The 19,385-nt window shown below is 36.3% G+C and overlaps 1 protein-coding gene across 1 annotated transcript; it reads right to left on the reverse strand.

The window, feature by feature from the left end:
- Window positions 1-15,847: 15,847 nt before the first annotated feature.
- On the reverse strand, window positions 15,848-18,758 carry LOC120209378 (methyl-CpG-binding domain protein 4-like protein). The gene is given in 5 exon segments (XM_039208408.1): window positions 15,848-16,185; window positions 16,279-16,366; window positions 16,369-16,474; window positions 17,024-17,944; window positions 18,631-18,758. Coding segments are annotated over 4 exon segments (1,152 nt in total). The 5' UTR covers window positions 17,861-17,944; window positions 18,631-18,758; the 3' UTR covers window positions 15,848-16,064.
- Window positions 18,759-19,385: the final 627 nt, after the last annotated feature.

Genomic DNA, 19,385 nt, shown 5'->3' on the forward strand with positions numbered 1-19,385 from the left:
AAGTAAACATATTTAAAACGCTCTGGTAAAGTCTTAAGCTCTATAGTAAGTGCATGAAATAATGATGGCTTAGGAGGAATAAATTTATCAAAATTCAAAGGTTCAAAATTCATACCTCATCTAGCTTGTAGTAAGCTAGATTGCTCCTCCAAAATTGGGAAGTTGTCGTACTCCACTAAGCTTTCATCATCCATCCAATAATCCTTTTCTACTAGCTGAATAAAATTATTTTGGCAAAGATGTTCAGTTTCTTCTTCAATAATTGATTTCAATTCATAAATGCCTTGACATTCTTCAATGTCATCGACATACTTGACATTTTGAAACATGTTGACAGTCAAACACTAATCAGCCACTCTTATGGTGAGTTCACATTTTTCACATTCTATCAAAATATGACCAGTGGCTAGGAAAGGTCTTCCCAGAATAATGGGTGCCTTGGCATCAACTTCACAATCCAGAATTAAGAAGTCGACTGGAAACACAAACTTATCCACCCTTACTATGACATCTTCGACTCTCTCTTCAGGTTTAACATGGGATTTATTTGCAAGTTGTAAAATAACCGATATGGGTCTTGCATCTCCTCTGCCAAGCTTCACGAATATAGATTTCGGCATTAAGTATACACTTGAACCCAAATCACATGGTGTCTTTCTAACGAAATTAGCTCCTATAGAACAAGGAATAATGAATTTGCTCGGATTTTTCTTTGACGACAACTTACTCAATGAAGAACAAACTTTTGTTACCATGGCAACTGTCTCATAAGTCTCTACTTTCCTATTCTTGGTACAAATCTCCTTGAGAAATTTGGCATACGTTAGCATATGTTCAATAGCTTCCAAGATAGGTACATTAACATGGAGCTGATCAAGAATGTCCATAAACTTCTTGAACTGAACTTCATCATTATTCTTCTTCAATCTTTGCGGGAAGGGTGGTGGGGGTTTAGTTTCATTAACTATAGGAATAGGGGTTAAAATTTAATTTTAAACATGACGTAAAATTTGGATCACCAAAAACCAAATATCAGTAGCGAAAGCAATAGTCTTTACTAAAACAAATACTTCAAAATAAAGGCCATGTTACCAAAATAAAGTCAACTTGAAATATAAAGACATTACAATAAGATGTACTTCAAGAGATATGTTGATCTTCTAAGTGTTTGATCCGGGTATCTAACCAATAGTATCTGAAAGGGGAAAAACATTTTCGAAAAGTGAGCTAGGCTCAGTGTGTTCCAACAGTAGAATAAAATCATAGTAGGTACTATAAACCAGTAATAGTTCAGTAAATCATCATAGAATCATAATGAAGTTTAACTTTTGAATCTCGTAGTTTAAAACCTTCTCCTGTACACCATCCGCAATTCCCCAGAACTGCGTTCGTAGGGCTACCTTAAGCACACAGCAAAAAGGAAGCCAACCTAAGGATAGGCATTGGGCCTGTATCCTTAGATCCGTAGGGCTTACCCTAAGCACACAACAAAGGAAGCCAACCTAATGGAACGTCTTAGAGCCCAAGAGCCTACCCAAACGTCACATTAGGTCCGTAAATTTTACCAGTTTTGATCAAAGTTGTACCTCCGTAATGCAATCCAACCCAAAATCAGTATTTCAAAAATACAATTTATGCAGTAAGCATAATTTCCATAAATCCATAATCAATGTTATCATATACCAATGAAAATCAATAATCATATATCAGTCATATTCCATAAACCATCACCAGTAAATAGGCGGATCAATAAAACATTAAACCATAGCTTTCAATGTACCATATTTCAAATCATATAAACAAAAAAAGTAGAACATAGGGAACACACCTCGATAATAGGTTCAAATAATAGATCTAGTGATTGCTGGCCTCGCCACGCTCTGTCACAGTTTCCGAACCTAATTCATAATAACACTATATAACTAATGGGTAACATAATTAATTTCTGAAATAATAAAATTTACGGGTCATATGGGTGAATGCTGGTACACGTGGTTTAACTGATCTAGAGGAGTTGGGTCGAGCTGTCGAATGAGCAGGAGAGTCTCTTGTACCTTCAAACAATAATAATTTATTAATCACAAGTCTTACTTAATTATTCAAAACTAAAAATCTTAAGTATATAAGCATTTTCTGGGTTTGACTATCAATTTGAAGGCTTTCGAGTCTGAATTTGACCAAACGGATTGTGGAATCGAAATCATGACGTCGAAAAATATAAAATATGACTTTTCAAAAATTTGAATTCTTGGTCAAAGTTAAAGTCAACGGGTTTGAATGACGAGTTGAAGGCCTTCGGGGTTTGAATTTGCCAAAACTGACTTCGGAAACGAATTCGGGACGTCGAAAAATGTCAGGGTAGGTATACTCGGAAAAAGTCAAAGGTCGTTTAATGGCTTGGTCAACGCCAGTCAAAGTTCTTGTCAACAGTGCTCACAATACAATCAACTTTTACAAAAATAACACCCTAACAGAATTAATTACGAAACTAACACCTTTTTAAAAATATTTGTGTGGCCTCCTCCGATGTCCAAAAATTCCTGAAAAAAATCCAAAAATTATTTTAAGCGATTTTGAGTCACTTAGAAAGCTCGGTTCAAATTTTTGAACAGTTATTATAAACAAATTCAGCCAATGGCAAAAAGTTCTCCCAGCTACCACAAAAATCAATTACGCAACCCCGCAACATATCCTCCAGAATCTAAATCACTCTCTCAGATTAACCATCAGCTTGTGGGTGAAAAGATGTACTATAATCCAATCTTGTTCCCAAAGTCGTATGTAGCGCCTTCCAAAATCTCGAAGTAAATCTCGGATCTCAATTAGAAATAATAGACAATGGAACACCATGCAATCTGGCAATCTCTTAAATATGCAATCTCGCCAGCTTGTCCAAAGTATAATTTACCCGTACAGGAATAAAGTGAGTTGACTTTGTAAGTCTGTCAACAATCACCCAAACTGGATCCTTTTTCGAATGAGTCATAGGTAAGCCAGTAACAAAATCCATAGTAATACGGTCCTATTTCCATTCATGAATCTTGATAGGCTATAACAAACCTGATGGATGTTGATGTTCTGCCTTAACTTGCTTACAAGTCATACACCTAGCCACAAAATCTGAAATGTCCTTCTTCATGCCGACCCAATGATACCTCTCTCTCAAATTCCGGTACATCTTATCTCTACTAGGGTGCATAGCATATGGACTATTGTGAGCCTCATTAAGAATAATCTACCTCAACTCAGCATCATTAGGAACACAATATCGACCCTTAAATCATAAAACTTCATCCTGATCAAGGGCGTAATCTGAGCTTGTCCCCTGGTCCACCTGCTCAAAAATGGATAGCAAGGAGCTATCAAGAGGTTGCTTAGCTTTGATCTAATCAACCAAAGTCGGCTTAACTTGTAATTCTGCTAATAAAGTGCCATCGTCATATAAATTTATCTTGGCCATTAAAGACCTCAACTCTATTACCGTCTTTCGACTCAAAGCATCTGCTACAATGTTAACTTTACCAGGGTGATAATCAATCATGCAATCATAATCCTTTAGAAGCTCTAGTCAGCACCATTGTCTCAAATTAAGCTCTTTTTGGGTCAGAATATACTTTAAGCTCTTATGATCAGTGAAAAAGTAACACTTCTCTCTATAAAGATAGTGTCTCCAAATCTTCAAGGCAAAAATCATTGCTGCTAACTCCAAATCATGGGTCGGATAATTACACTCATGCGGTCACAGTTGACGAGACGCATAAGCCACCACCTTACCTTCTTGCATTAGAACACAACCGAGTCCTGAGTGTGAAGCATCACTATACACTGTAAAATCCTTCCCGGACTCTTGTTGAATCAACACTAGTGCTTGAGTCAAAACTGCCTTTAATTTCTCAAAGCTCTCCTGTTGTGCCTTGCCCCAGTCAAATGGCCAGTTCTTCCTTAACAGCTTTGTCAAAGGAGAAGAAATGATCGAGAAGCCCTTGACAAAATGTCGATAATATCCAGCCAAGTCCAAGAAACTGCGGATCTCAGAGACATTCTTGGGTCGTTTCCAATTCACAATAGCCTCGATCTTGCTTGGATCAACCTGAATACCTCGCGCAGAAATAATATGCCCCAGAAATGATGACACTTCTTGAAGACAAAACTCACACTTGCTTAGTTTGGCATATAGACGATGCTCTTTCAAGGTCCGCAGAACGATCTTCAAATGCTCGTCATGCTCTGCTTCTGTCCGAGAATAGACTAGAATATGATCAATAAAGACAACCACAGATTGATCCAAATATGGTCAGAATACACGATTCATCAAATCCATGAAAGCTGCGGGAGCATTCGTCAACCCAAAAGCCATTACTAAGAATTCATAATGACCATATCTAGTGCGAATGGTTGTTTTTGCAACACGGACCCCTTAACTTTCAATTGATACTACCTCGAACGAATATCAATCTTAGAGAATACAATAACTCCTCGCAACTGATCGTATAAGTCGTCAATCCTGGGTAGTGGGTACTTATTCTTGACCGTCATCTTGTTCAACTTCCAATAGTCAATACATAGCCTTAACGACTCATCCTTCTTTTTCACAAACAAAACTAGAGCTCCCCAAAGTGAGGTACTATGTCGAATAAATCCTTGATCGAATAATTCTTGCAATTGAACCTTCAACTCCTTAAGTTCCTTTGGAGCCATACGATAAGGGGCCATGGAAATAGGTGCAGATCCTGGATAAGTCTCAATCTTGAACTCTACCTCTCTATCAGGAGGTAACCCAGGCAACTCCTCCGGAAAGACATCAGGAAACTTGTTAACTGTACGAATCTCCTCAATCATAGACAATGAACATTTAGTGTTCAAAATAAAGGCAATGAAGGTCTCATATCCCTCCCTGATCATACGATCAATTTCAATAGCTGAAACTATATTGGAGAGATAGCCACGTCGTTCACCAATTAACACAACAGTCCGACCATCTGAAGTCTTCAGAGTATCTCTCTTGTATTCACAATCCAGATTTACCTTGTGTTTATTCAACCAATTCATCCCAAGAATTAGATCGAACTCCTCTAAAGGAAGCTCCATAAGATTAGTGAGAAAAAATTTCTCCATGAACCTCCAGAGGACAACGCCGAAACACTTTATTCCCTAATACTACCTGTCCTACTAGACTCGTAACCGTAACAGTATTATCAGTGTTCTCAATTAGAATCTGAAGGTTTTGAGATACTGAACTCGATACATAGGAATGGGTGGAGCCATTGTCCAGTAATGCAAAGTATGGGATAAAATAAATAGTAAATGTACCTGCAATAACCTCAGGCTCATCTCTGTCATCCTAACGTCTACTGGCGTATACCAAAGCTGGCTGTCTAGCCTCAGAAACTGTTAGCCCTCTATTCTGCTGAGGTCAGGCTCTACTATCTACTCTGGATGCTGATCCGGAAGGTCTTCCCTGACTACGACCTCTGGCTGGAGTATGAACTGATACCTGGGAACGCGCAGGAGTCTGGTTAGTTGCCTTCTCAAATGAAACTAACTGTGGACAATCCCTTCGGAAATGACCACTAGATCCAAACTAGTAGCATACCCCCATTTTCTTACAACACTCTCCTGTGTACCGTTTACCATAGTACTCACAAAGGGGCCTATGAGGGAATGACGAAGAACCACCTCGACTGACAACTGAAGGTGAAGATATTGCAGGCCTAGAACTGGTATTACTTCTCAAAGGACCCGAAGTACGATTCTTCTTTCCAGGACGTGCAGAGAACTCGTTTGGGCTAGAAAATTTCCCAGACCCGCTCTCGATCAACACGCTCTCTACCATAAGCTAAAGCCTCCATCTCCTCAGCATCCTTGGCTCTGCCCACCAGCACATCAAAAATCTCATCTTGGTGGGTAACAACCTGCCTACGTAGCTCGTATCTGAGTTCGAGGGAAAATTTACGTCATCGATCTCTCTCGGTAGGCACCAGACTGATTCCATACTTTAGCAATTTCAAGAAGTCTATCTCATACCCTGAAACACTCATATCACCCTAAACCAAGTCCTAAAACTGTTGTCATCTCTGAACTAAGTAACGCTCTCCCAGGAAACGACTCCTAAAGCCTCCTTAAAGAAATACCACATCAAATGATCGGTCAGAATACTACTAACCACTGACTCCCACCAGGTGTGTGCATTGCCATCTAACATCGCTACTGTAGCCAAATATCTCTTAGTTGGGTCCAAATCCAACTGATCCATACGTCTTTCTGTATCATGTAGCCAATCTTCCGCTTCAGTAAGAACTCCACCAATCTGTCCTCCAAAAGTTCTGACTCCATTGGCGATCAGAGTCTAAGAAATAGGCACCTCGGATCCAACACCAGCAACTCTGACCACTCCTTGAATCAACTGTAGAAACTGACTACCAAAATTCTCATTAAATGCAACTCTGGTAGAATCAGGCTCACTATCGGTTGCTCCTATGATCGATGTAGTCATGCCAATACCAGCGGCAGGAGGTAAATTCGTCGGGGTCGTAGGAGCAGGATCACCTGTCGGAGGTGGGGGATTTACTCGAATCTCATCGCTCGGGTCTACAAATCTAGCCACTCGACCTCGTCCATGGCTAGTTCGACATCCACGTTTAGCACTCATTTTGGTAGATCTCGAGTTTTACTACAGAAGATAAAACTTAGGGTTAGATAAGCACTTGAAGTCTCGAACACAGTTAAAACCATAAAAACTTTGTGACATGGCCTTAGTAACTTGTAAAAAAAATATTTCAAAACCGTATTTTCAATTTGGACTCATACACAGTCCGAGGTTTAAAAACCAAAAGCTTTGATACCAATTAAATGTAACCCCCTAGACCCGACCTACGCGTTTTGACTAAGTCTAGTGGATTACATTCATGATTCTTAAAGACATTTTTGCTAAAACATTATTCGATAAATTAAAATCATGTTACAAATGACATTTATAAAATTATAATAAATTATACTATAAAAGTTCAAACAACAAATATAAAAATAAAAGGTTAAAATTTAATTTAAAACATGATGTAAAATTTGGATCACCATAAACCAAATATCAGTACCGAAAACAATAGTCTTTACTAAAACAAATACTTCAAAATAAAGGCCCATGTTACTAAAATAAAGTCAACTTAAAATATAAAAACATTACAATAAGATGTACTAAAAGAGATATGTTGATCCTCTAAGTGCTTGATCCGGGGTATCTAACCAACAGTATCTGAAAGGGGAAAAACATTTTTGAAAAGTGAGCTAGGCTCACTGTGTTCCAACAGTACAATAAAATCATAGTAGGTACTATAAACGAGTAATAGTTCAGTAAATCATCATAGAATCATAATGAAGTTTAACTTTTGAATCTTGTAGTTTAAAACCTTCTCTTGTACACCATCCGCAGTTCCCCAGAACTGAGTCCGTAGGGCTACCTTAAGCACACGGCAAAAAGGAAGCCAACCTAAGGATAGGCTTTAGGCCTGTATCCTTAGATCCGTAGGGCTTACCCTAAGCACACAGCAAAGGAAGCCAACCTAATGGAACGTCTTGGAGCCCAAGAGCCTACCCAAACGTCACATTAGGTCCGTAAAGTTTACTAGCTTGATCAAAGCTGTACCTCCGTAATGCAATCCAACCCAAAATCAGTATTTCAAAAATACAATTTATGCAGTAAGCATAATTTCCATAAATCCATAATCAATGTTATCATATACCAATGAAAACCAATAATCATATATCAGTCATGTTCCATAAACCATCACCAGTAAATAGGCGGATCAATAAAACATTAAACCATAGCTTTCAATGTACCATATTTCAAATCATATAAAGAAATCAAGTAGTACATAGGGAACACACCTCGATAATAGGTTCAAATAGTAGATCTAGTGATTGTTGGCCTCGCCACGCTCTGTCACAGTTTTCGAACCTAATTCATAATAACACCATATTACTAATGGGTAACATAATTAATTTCTGAAATCATAAAATTTACGGGTCATACAGGTGAATACTGGCACACGTGGTTTAACTGATCTAGAGGAGTTGGGTTGAGCTGTCGAATGATCAAGAGAGTCTCTTGTACCTTCAAACAATAATAATTACAAGTCTTACTTAATTATTCAAAGTTAAAACTCTTAAGTATATAAGCATTTTTCGGGTTTGACTATCAATTTGGAGGCTTTCGAGTCTGAATTTAACCAAACAGATTGCGGAATCGAAATCAGGACGTCGAAAAACATAAAATATGATTTTTCGAAAATTTGAATTTTTGGTCAAAGTCAACAGGTTTGACTGGCGATTTGAAGGCCTTCGGGTTCGAATTTGGCGAAACGGATTTGGAACGTCGAAAAATGTCAGGATAGGTGTAATTGGAAAAAGACAAAGGTCGTTTAATAGCCGGTTAACGCTAGTCAAAGTTCTGGTCAATGGTGCTCACAATACAGTCAACTTTTACAAAAATAGCACCCTAACAGAATTAAAACTAACACCTTTTTAAAAATATTTATGAAACTAACAACATTTTAAAATATTTACAAAAATAACACCTTTTAAAAATATTTACGAAAATAACACCCTTTTAAAAATATTTACTAAAATAACACCCTTTTAAAAATATTTACGAAAATAGCACCCGGGTCGGGTCGGTGGGGTTAACGGGTCGGGTCGGGTCAAACCGGTTTAGACCGATCAAGCCGGTCAAACAATGCACAATCATCGTTCTGAAACTCCCCCACGCGCAAGGGTGGCGCATGTGGCCTCCTCCGGTGTCAAAAAATTCCTGAAAAAATTCCAAAAATTATTTTAAGCGATTTTGAGTCACTTACAAAGCTCAATTCAAATTTTTGAACGGTGGAGTGCTTGATTTCAACTCGACCGAAACTTTGACCGCTTCACTCCCTCACGCGCCACCGCCTACGGAGACAAGGAGGACACCGTCGAACTCAGAACGACACAAGGAACACGATGGTGCGAGAGGTGTCGAAAACGGATCAACGATCTGAGATGAATTTAAGATTTTCTCGGTGGTGGTGCTAATAAAACGTCGAGACTTTGACTCAAAATTCACGTCGATTGGCATCATTTCGCTATAATTGGTTTACTGGGTTTTGTTCACGGGTCGAAGATGAACATGAAGGTGGTTTCAATTTGACGATCAGAGGTCGAACGACGTTGGAATCGGGCTTGACAGTAGAGGTCCGGGAGGAAGAAAGTTTAAACAAATTAAGCATGTGTTTTCAGATATCAATCAGAAAACACGCTTATAATACAAGCCTGCCGACACTCCTTGGAGGAATTCAAAGCTTGGTCCCTAAATTTCCTTCAACTTCTAAAATGGCCTACAAGTTTTCAAAACTTTTAATTTAGTCACCAAATTACACCAATATAAATATTATTTTTTTCTCATTTTTCCAGGTTGTTACAGCTTTTGCCTTATCATCATAATTTGGTGCCTTAGTAGAACCCTCGTCCTTGTCCTTCTCAGAAATGATATCATCATGTAATTCAGCTTCACCATTGTCAGTAGCGGAGTATAGTCATCATGTTGTGTCACTTGGCAAATGTCCTTGCTGACGCTCTTGCAATGCCATAGTAATATGATCAACTTGACCTTCCAAATCTCTCAGAGACGAGCTATGGCTTTGAAGTAAGCCGCTTTGACTATGAAGTAAAGCTCCTTGATTCTTAATTGAATAAGAATGGTCTTGTAGCATTATTTTCGTAGTAGATATAAATTCTTGAATTGTAGCTTCCAATGAACTCATACTTGCTGAAGATGAAGCTCCTTTGTAGGGGCATAGCATTTTGGTAACCATGAGGTTTATTTTGATTCTATTGTCGAGTGGGTTGACTAGTATTGTGGGCTCCTTGATTTCCCCATGAGAAATTGGGATGCTGACGCCATCCAGCATTATAAGTGTTAGAGTAAAGATTATTATTTCCTCGATTGAAATTGCCTACAAAGTTGATGGACTCATGATTGGTCAAGCATTCACTCTCGTGATCATTGCCTTGGCATAACAGACATGCCAAGTTAGATGCTTTCACTTTCTCACATTAGTGGAATGCTGTAAATTTTTCAGTATATTAGTGGTAGTTGAGAGTTGAGCAGACACCGAATCCTTGGTATCTAATTCAAATTCTCCAGGTGTTTTCCTCCCTCTCTCATGCCTTGAAGAAGGAAATTGATAATCGTTATTAGCAATTCTGTCCAAGATAGCAAACGCCTCGGTAGGTGATTTATCCAGCAATGTCCCATTTGCCGAGGCATCCAGCATCATCCTTGTGGGTGCATTGACTCCATTATAGAACATAATTACTTGAGTCCAATCATGAGAACCTTGATTTGAGCACTTCCGAAGCAAATTCTTGTAATGATTCCAACACTCATACATTGATTTGTCGTCTCCCTTCTGAAATGATGTTATGTTATTCCTTAGTTGAGTATTCATGTTCGGTGGGTTATATCGCAATAAGCAACTCTTTCAAAGGCCAACCCATGATTCCATTGAACCAGATGGAACACCACTTAACCAAGCCTTGCTCAGTCACGCAATGAATACGGAAAAAACTTTAATTTCAAAACATCCTCATGCACTCCTTCTTGACGGAAATAATCACAAACTTCCAAAAATATTACGAATAAGTTGCCTTGCATCTTCAGTTGGCATGCCCCCAAACTGCCCTATAAAATTCAACACATTGAAGATGACTGGTTTAAGCTCGAAATGTGCAGTTTGAATTTCGGGTGCCACAATCCCAGGATTCAGATCATCTAGCATCAGATTTAAATGATCACGAATAATACGAGGCCTATCAGTAGGTTCAACATTTTGTAATGCCTCGGTATTAGGAATTCTGTCATCTTGACCAATGCCTTGGTTTCCAATTTGATACATATTTTCTCGAGCACATTGAGCACGTCTCCTTTGTCTAAAGAATCTTTCAATCTCAGGTTCTATCAGTTCCAATGGCTCTTCAGAATTTCTTCTAGGCATACACTAAATAAACCTAAAAAATAAAAAAATTTCAAGTAAACTATAAACAAATAAAGATCCAAAAATAAAATGCTCTGGAAAAACTAATTAACTTCAGGCTGCTAATCCCTGGCAACGGTGCTAAAAACGTATTGCGTGTTGTGAGTACTATAAAATTATACGAAAATAATTTGCAAGTATACACAATCGCTCAAGTAATAAAGTGATGAGTGGGTATTTTCTCCACATGGATTGGTTGAAATTACAAAAGTTTAAGCAATGCAAAGCTCTACACTATATAAGTATAGTTAGTGTTGATATGTACTAAATTAAAATGTCACGAAAATGGAAAGTGGATGTGGGTGGATATGGATTGATATTCTGATGAGGTAGAAAATGGAAATGTAGTGGCAAAACATATTTTAATATTGGAAATGGTTGAAATGTTGAGGCAATGAAAAATAGTAAAAACAACAAATAAATAATAGTTTGATAATCCTCACACGACAAGCTTCCACTGGAATGAATGGTAGGGATTGATTTAAGGAAGCTAAAACTTATTTCTCAGGAAGATTTAATCTATATAAACATCACTTACTCGACAGGGTTTCCTGAAAATGGTCCTGCTATCTCTAGTCAAAGGAACCTAACAGAATAGAATGCAACGGCATCTCCTCTCAGTCTCAGCTATGGAAGCCTACACTATTGATAAAACTACCCTTTTTAGTCGTTAAAATCTTATCTTAGTCTCTCTCAAGTACTAAGGGATTATGATATAGTATTACTAGGCCAGTTCAAAGCTTAATAAAATACTATAGCCCATTACTTATGTGGATCTTTTCTTGTATTTCTCTCGAATACTACAAGTATTTTTAGTTAAGTTTCTCTCGAACACCTAGCCTTCATCTAAGAAATGGACACTCTCATGCCTCTTACAAACTTAGACGATGAAGCATTCATAAGCAAAGCAAGCAAATACAAAAGATAAACATAAATTTACCATTAACATAAAGTTAAACATCCAAAAAAACAACCCGACCAAATAAGGTTTTTCATGGTGGGGTTCTAATCATCCATAGAACAAGCCATGAAATATTCGTTCAAAACAACCCAATAATAAATGGGAAAATAGCATTAAAAATGAAGGGAAAATAAGCCTTCGACGTGTGTAATCGGAGCTCTCCTATACCACCAAGACTCGTCTTAGCTCACTAGCTCCTCTCGGGCATCTAGCTCGCCACTCCTTGGAGCTTATCAATGGAGGAACACCACTCAAGGAAGAAAAAAGGGATACAATAAAAAGATACGAAAAATATTACAGAAAATCATCCTCTTCCTCCCTCTCATGTTAGGTGTAATATATAATAAAAATATCTAAGGGTAATGATGAGGTTGTTGCGCTCAAAATACCCATCATACCCCTAGAGTCACTCCTTGTGCGTGAACCTTATCCTCCAAGTGGCAGTGGTCCCCCATCAGGTGGTTACAACCATCATTCACATGCTGTGCCAATTGTCCTTTTACAGAAATATCTTTTTGTTCGTTTCTGTGCCAGAAATACCAAGGCATTTCAATCTTCTTTAGCAACATGTGATGTCACGGCATTCTTTCCCAGTGCTACCTTCTTCTTGCTATTTCCTGCACACCACAAGCAACTGCACCTTTCTCTCATACAACATCCTTAAAAGATAAAATAGCAATATCATCACAAATGCAACTATATGCAACTACATGATCCTAAAATGACTAAAATGAGATTTTAAACAAATAATAACTTAAGTGAAAAAGGCCTTAAAAGTAGCCTTTTTAGGAAGTTATCGTCCCGCCCATTGAGATCCATGACACTCTTTTATGAGTGTTTTACGTAATTCTCTATATTGAGGAAATATATGTGGTGTCCTTGTGTATACATCATGTCCTATTTGAGTCTAAAATTTCTAGTTTTCCCCTCTTTGACAAGAACAATCAAAGTTTTGGTCGTTGGGTCATGGGACAACCCCTCCATAACACAGTCCAGAAATGTTCCCTCAAGCAAGCTAATGAACTCCATGGCATACCTTCGACTTACAACATCGACAATAAAATTAACTCTCCCCAGCTTATACTCTAAGGAAAAATCAAACTCTACATGAAATTCTTGCCAACAAGCCTGCTTGGAAGACAATTTTTTATGTATTAGAAAATAACCGTTGTCAAACATTATCCGTAAATACAATAAATCTCAAACCCAAAACATAATGTCACCATATGCGTAAACAATGCACTATCGCTGTCATTTCTTTCTCATGAACCAAATATTTCCTTTCAGTATCATTCAACTTTTGGCTTTCAAATGTAACCATATGTCTTTCCTGTATAAGGACTCCATCAATGGCAACATTTGATGCATCATGTAGATCTCAAACGGTTTGGTGAAATTTGGCAACACCAATACTAACTCTCCCATCATGGCTTACTTAATTTCATCAAAAACTTCCTGGCACTTCAAATCCCAATCCTATACCTTGTCCTTCTTCAGCAATTTGGTTAAAAGTGCGGCAATTTTGGAGTAGCCTTTCAGAAAACGCCGATAGTAATTGGCTAGACCCAAGAATGATCTCAATTATGTTACTTTGGTTGGCGGCTTCCATTCCTCAATCTCCCGGATTTTGTCCATGTACATCTGAAGCTTGCCATCTCCCACAATATGGCCAAAGAATGGCACCAGTTTCTGGGCAAACGAAAGAAATATCATTTATATTAATCTACACACTAAAACATTATTTCGTTTATACCACTAGAAACTAGACTCGAATATGAATATAACCATATAAGGCACTTCTTCTAGTTCAATTTGTTCAATTTATAGTGAATCTTCAAAGTTGACTTACAGAAACTGTTTTGAGCAGAATCTGATGCACTGTTTTCTTACCTAATTTTTGTATACTCCTCAAAATCAGTAGCCATTTGTTTTAAAAAAACTAGACTAAAATATGAATCCAGCGGTATAGAAATCATCCTCCAATCATTTTTGTATAATATGGTGATTTTTTAAACTTACTATTCATATCACAAATCTAAGCAAATTTCACTAATTTGCATTTTCAACTTACTTACTAGTTATATTAGCTCACCAAATGCACATATATGCATGAATCACAAAGTTACACAACATTAGGACTCACTTCTTACCATAGTAACTGTGTCACTGGCTCATCGTAAGCCAATGTTTGTTCGATAACATAAGTACAAATTAAATATGCACTCATCTAGTGTCTTTAGCTTGCAACCTTCCTTAGAAATTCACATTTAATCCTTAAGCTTCTCATTAGCTTTAATATTGTTTGATCTTGATTTCAATCATAATCTAAATGAACAACATTTACAAAACATGTACAATTCAACTCAAATGTTAGAATCTTATTAACATAGGCACGCATTAAAAAGTAAATTCCTAAAAATAAATCTTTCGATGCTCATTCGATACAAATTCCACGTCACAACATAAATGTTGACTTAAACACTATAAATTGACCATTCATGTTTCCTTTCTATCCAAATTTATCTAAACTTCACATGCTATTTTCACTTAAGTTTCTAACTTTTTTCATATTTATGATTTGATCCTCAACTTTTACCAACTTACCAAAATGGCCCAATTTCACATTCTAATATCGATTCTAACACTCAAACATTAATTTCTAGCATATTACATCAATTATTGAATAATTACACATTAATTTGGTATTTTTTCATAATTGTCGAATAGATCCCCCGACTTTCACAAAATTACAAAAGGGTCCCTATAACTTTCTAAGGCTTATAGAATCCTTCCTACATCATTTCCAACCCCAACATAATTTTTTCATAATTTTTCTTAATTCCAAATGCTTAGGCCGAATGTCTTAGGGGTAGAGTTTCATGATTTTAAGCATGAAATTAACCTCTATTCAACATTTCAAAATCGTTGCAATCAAACTCCTAACTCAATTTCATCAAATCACAAACTTCACCTAATTTAGGGTTTAGGCCGAATTCACATAAAACACTTCTAGGTGGTTATAATCATCAAACAAGCTTAGAAATGATTCTACAACATCAATAACCTCAAAACCCATAATCAATTCATACCATAATTCAGCTTTTTGCTTCGGAAATTAGCACTAGAATAGCATTTACAACTAAGTGTATATTTAAGCTGCGAATTGATGTAAAGTTTGAAATCCCAGCTTCAGAGATAAAACAAGATGATTGCTGTCAACTCTTGCTGTTAGAAAAAAAAATTGTTTTTTAAGGTTATTAATAAAGTAATGTAAATAGTAGGTGTTTCAAAATGTAATAAATTATACCACCTTATATATAAAAAATATAAATAACAATTAATCAACTTTAAGCATATTCTCGTGCCTAAGTGCATAATAAATTATTTAGTCGACTTTATCTGTGACGAGTAGTTCTCAAATTATAAACAAGCACTGCGAAATTGTTCGATCTCAATCAAATTTAATATGTGAATGAAATTTGTGTTAAAATAGTATTGTTACGAAAAAATATTAACATCGACAGTAAAAGTTTATCCTATTAAATAAAATAATTTAATATATTACAATATAAATCATTATCTTAGAAGCGATTTCTTCTCGATTAGTATGATCATAAATTAAATGTCATATATAGACACTATCTAAAAGAATTTGATCAAACATAAACTAGGTGACGATAATTGTACGTCTGCAAACCCAAATAAAATGAAGAAATTCTGGGGGAAAAGAATTTGATCAAAGAAGAAATTCAGGAAAAAAAATCAGAGAGTATTAAATAACATCTTAGTCCATTATCTAAAAGATAGGTGCAGTACATGTAGACACGTCAACACAAACATAAACTAGATGACGATAATTGTACGTCTGTTTTAAATCTTAACTTCAATAATTAAATGAAGATAACATGAAGGGGCATATATAGACACTCTTCATAATCTTCCATTGAACCGATATAAAATTACTCAAAGTTAGAATAACTTCAGTAATTTACGTAACCCTAATCACAGACCATTTTTTTATCGAAAAGAACATCTAACCTTATCTAGAGAGGAGTATTCTTGGGTCCATAGAGAAAGTTCCAATAATGGTTAAGCATGTGATCGGTGGGAGTTACTCTATCCCCTTTTCCAGTGCAGAATATCGCATATGCGTCTGCAGCATACCTGGTCATCGAAAAGGTTACAAATCTAAACTGTTTTCATGTGGAAAACATGGGATTAACAAGAATGAATAGAGACAGAGAACAGCCAACTTACTTTCCAACACCATGCAGCTCAGTCACATAAGTCCATTCGTTCCATAAATACTCCTGAGACATTCGTTGTATCATCTCTGCCCGTTTTTTTGCAAACCAAGAGTTTTTATAGCCTTTTCTATCTCCTCAGTAGCAACCTCGGTAGCTGTCTTTGCATCAGGGCACAGGGTGAAGAATTCGGATAATACTTTTCTAGCCTGCAGTTGATGTAACCATCATTACTTTGACAGCTTTTACCATCCACTGCTTCGATTTTCTCAAGTTTAACCATAGAAAAAAGCATCAATGATGGAAATATAAAAAATTTGATGTCTCGTTGATTATGAACACAGGGAAGTTCTATGGTCAATGACGAGATTAACAGGTTTAGCTTGGTTTACCATCACAGTAAGAAAAGAAACAAATTGATCAGGATCGGCTAACCACGATAACGAAAAGAGAATCTCATGAAAGTCGATCATATTTCAATTTGTTTTCAGTTTCCAATCCAAATAATACAATTTATCTGCAGTACCTTTAGCAAACACAAGTTTCATTAAATGTTGTTATATTACAGCTCCATTAGAACAAAAGTAAATATGTTTCCACTTTCCAACATGGAATTACTTGGATGACTGAAAACTAAGCATGAAAATTTCATAGCAACAAAACATCCAAAAGTAAAGAAACAGCATCTAATCTAACTGCAACAAGCATTATTAAGTAAAGAAATGCATAATGGAATAAAATATTTAATTGAAAGAAACCTGGCCGCCATATGTTCTATTGAGAAGCATGCATATAACCAAGACCCTCCAGGGGTCATGTGCATGATCCTCCTGCAGAAGTGGGGCTTCAGAGCGAGGAGGGATCCATGTATTATCTTCAGTTTTTCGTCGGTAAGCCTCATCTCTTTTCTGAGAAGCAGAAAGAAAAGTTTTAACTCCATCTGTCTTCCTTGGTTTTCTCAAGCCATCCAAAGTTTCATTGCTCTTCTGAAAATAAGGGGACTGTTTCAATACTCTGGATTTTGTTCTGCAATTCCCATTTGTCCTGCCTTGTTTTTCTTTACTTGACTGGAAATACGGAGAGACCTTTCGAACTTGCACATCCCCTCCCCTCTTCTTTACATTCTGATTGCAAACATTGTCCCCTTCCTTCAAAAACTTTTCCTCTGTTCTCCTCTTCTTTCCATTCTTTTTGCTTACATTTTCCCCTTCATTCAAAAACGTTTCCTCTGTTATCCTGTTCTTTCCATTCTGTTTGCTGATGTTTTCCCCTTCCATCAAAAGCTTTTCCTTACTACTATCCTCGTACAAAACTTGCGAAATCAAATTGAGCTGTCCTCCGCAGTTGCCAGTTAAGCTGTTATGTTTTTTTCCACTTGCTTGAAAATACGGTGAAACCTTTCGTACTTGCACATCAGCTATCCTCCTCTTTCCATTCTTTTTGCTCACAGTTTCACTTTTGTTCAAGACATTTTCCTCACCATGATTGCCCTTGTATGCAAATTGGGAAAACACATGATCAAAATTTCTAATCTCTTTGCCGTTGGAATCCATTTCATTTGTCAAACGCCCATCAGCCACAGTTCTTGCCTTCATCAATAGTCTCTCTCTTCCCTTCAATTTCCTTCAACTCCGGCGCTTGGGGAACTACAGTCCAACCTTAAACACTTGATAAATGATCTGAGTCCACAACAGTTAACAAATACAGTCATGTATACTATTCAAGAATTGGGTTGAGAACAACGTCTAGGAAACAGAAACAGAAGCCTATCTGAAACCAAAAGAAGCTAAAGATAAACTGAAGTTCATATTTCTATGAAATTCATTACAAAAATAGGAGATTTCTAACGTCCATTGGCCAGCAGATAATCTATTCAGAAGAATCAAATTCTTTAAGAATTAGAAGACAGAGATACAAAGGTCCAGTCATCTGTAAGTTTGGAATGGGGAGAACAACAGCATATGCCCAATTTCATCTTATTACAACACATGCATGCAACTCATCAATTTCGAACCAATTAGTGATCAATCAGCTATTGTCTCGATAGTCAATATCTATGGAAAAGATATGCCAGACAAAAACAAGATATAATATATGGCATCGCAAGCCGATAACTTCCCCAAAAGAATATATATAGAATTCAGACCACAAAATTCCTACACGATAGATAAACTAAACCCATCATTTTCTATACAATATAACGAAAACCCAATCATTTTCTATACTTAAAAAGTAATATTCAATCCTAAAACGACAGATAAATGGCCTGAGAAATACTTCAATTAAATATATATACACGCACATAAACAAAATAGAGGTAAAAGCCATTAGATCGAGGGGGGAAATTAAAATAAAGAATGAAAACCTGGAAAATTTCCTCGTTGAGAAGATTACGTCCTCTGGATTCTCCAGGCATTACAGCTGTGAACCGGGGATCCACTTCGATTGTTTTCCCTTGTCCAGAGCTTTGCTCCTAATAGTTTAAACAAAGAGGTTTTAAAGCCATATTACATGGGCTTAGAATAGAAATTTTATTTTGAGTAGAATTTATCGACTTAATTAGGAACAAGTATAACATTGGCTTAGATATTACATGGACCACTAAAGTAGTCAACAATTATTGTTAAATTTATAATTTGAGGTTTAAAATTCGATTAAGAGAAATTAAAAAAAAACTAATAAAATTATAAATAAATATGATTTTACCTTGTACCGTAAATTTTAATCTATTTTCTTAATTAATTTTTGATTTAGGACAAATCACTAATTGTTTTCACATTATTTTCGTAAAATATTCAATCAATTACTTAAAAATCATGTAAAATAATCATATATATATATATATATATATTCTATTAGTTTTACTAATTTTTATTTTATATAATTTAGTTATTTAAAAATAATTATGATGAAAAATTAAGAAAATATCATCAAATGAATAGTTCAACCCCAAGAATAATATTTTCGTAGGTTTCAGATATTTGATCCAGAGCTTGTATTAAAATGTATAAAGCGATAAAGTTCAGTAAAATATTCGGATAATTGGGTCAAATCGAAAGTTTGAAAAATTTTGAAGAATGTTAGAAGAATGTTAAAAAAATTATTTTCATATTTTAGAAT

Source organism: Hibiscus syriacus, unplaced genomic scaffold (genome assembly GCF_006381635.1).
Source record: "Hibiscus syriacus cultivar Baekdansim isolate YM2019G1 unplaced genomic scaffold, ASM638163v2 tig00018827_pilon, whole genome shotgun sequence".
Classification (NCBI taxonomy): Eukaryota; Viridiplantae; Streptophyta; class Magnoliopsida; order Malvales; family Malvaceae; genus Hibiscus; species Hibiscus syriacus.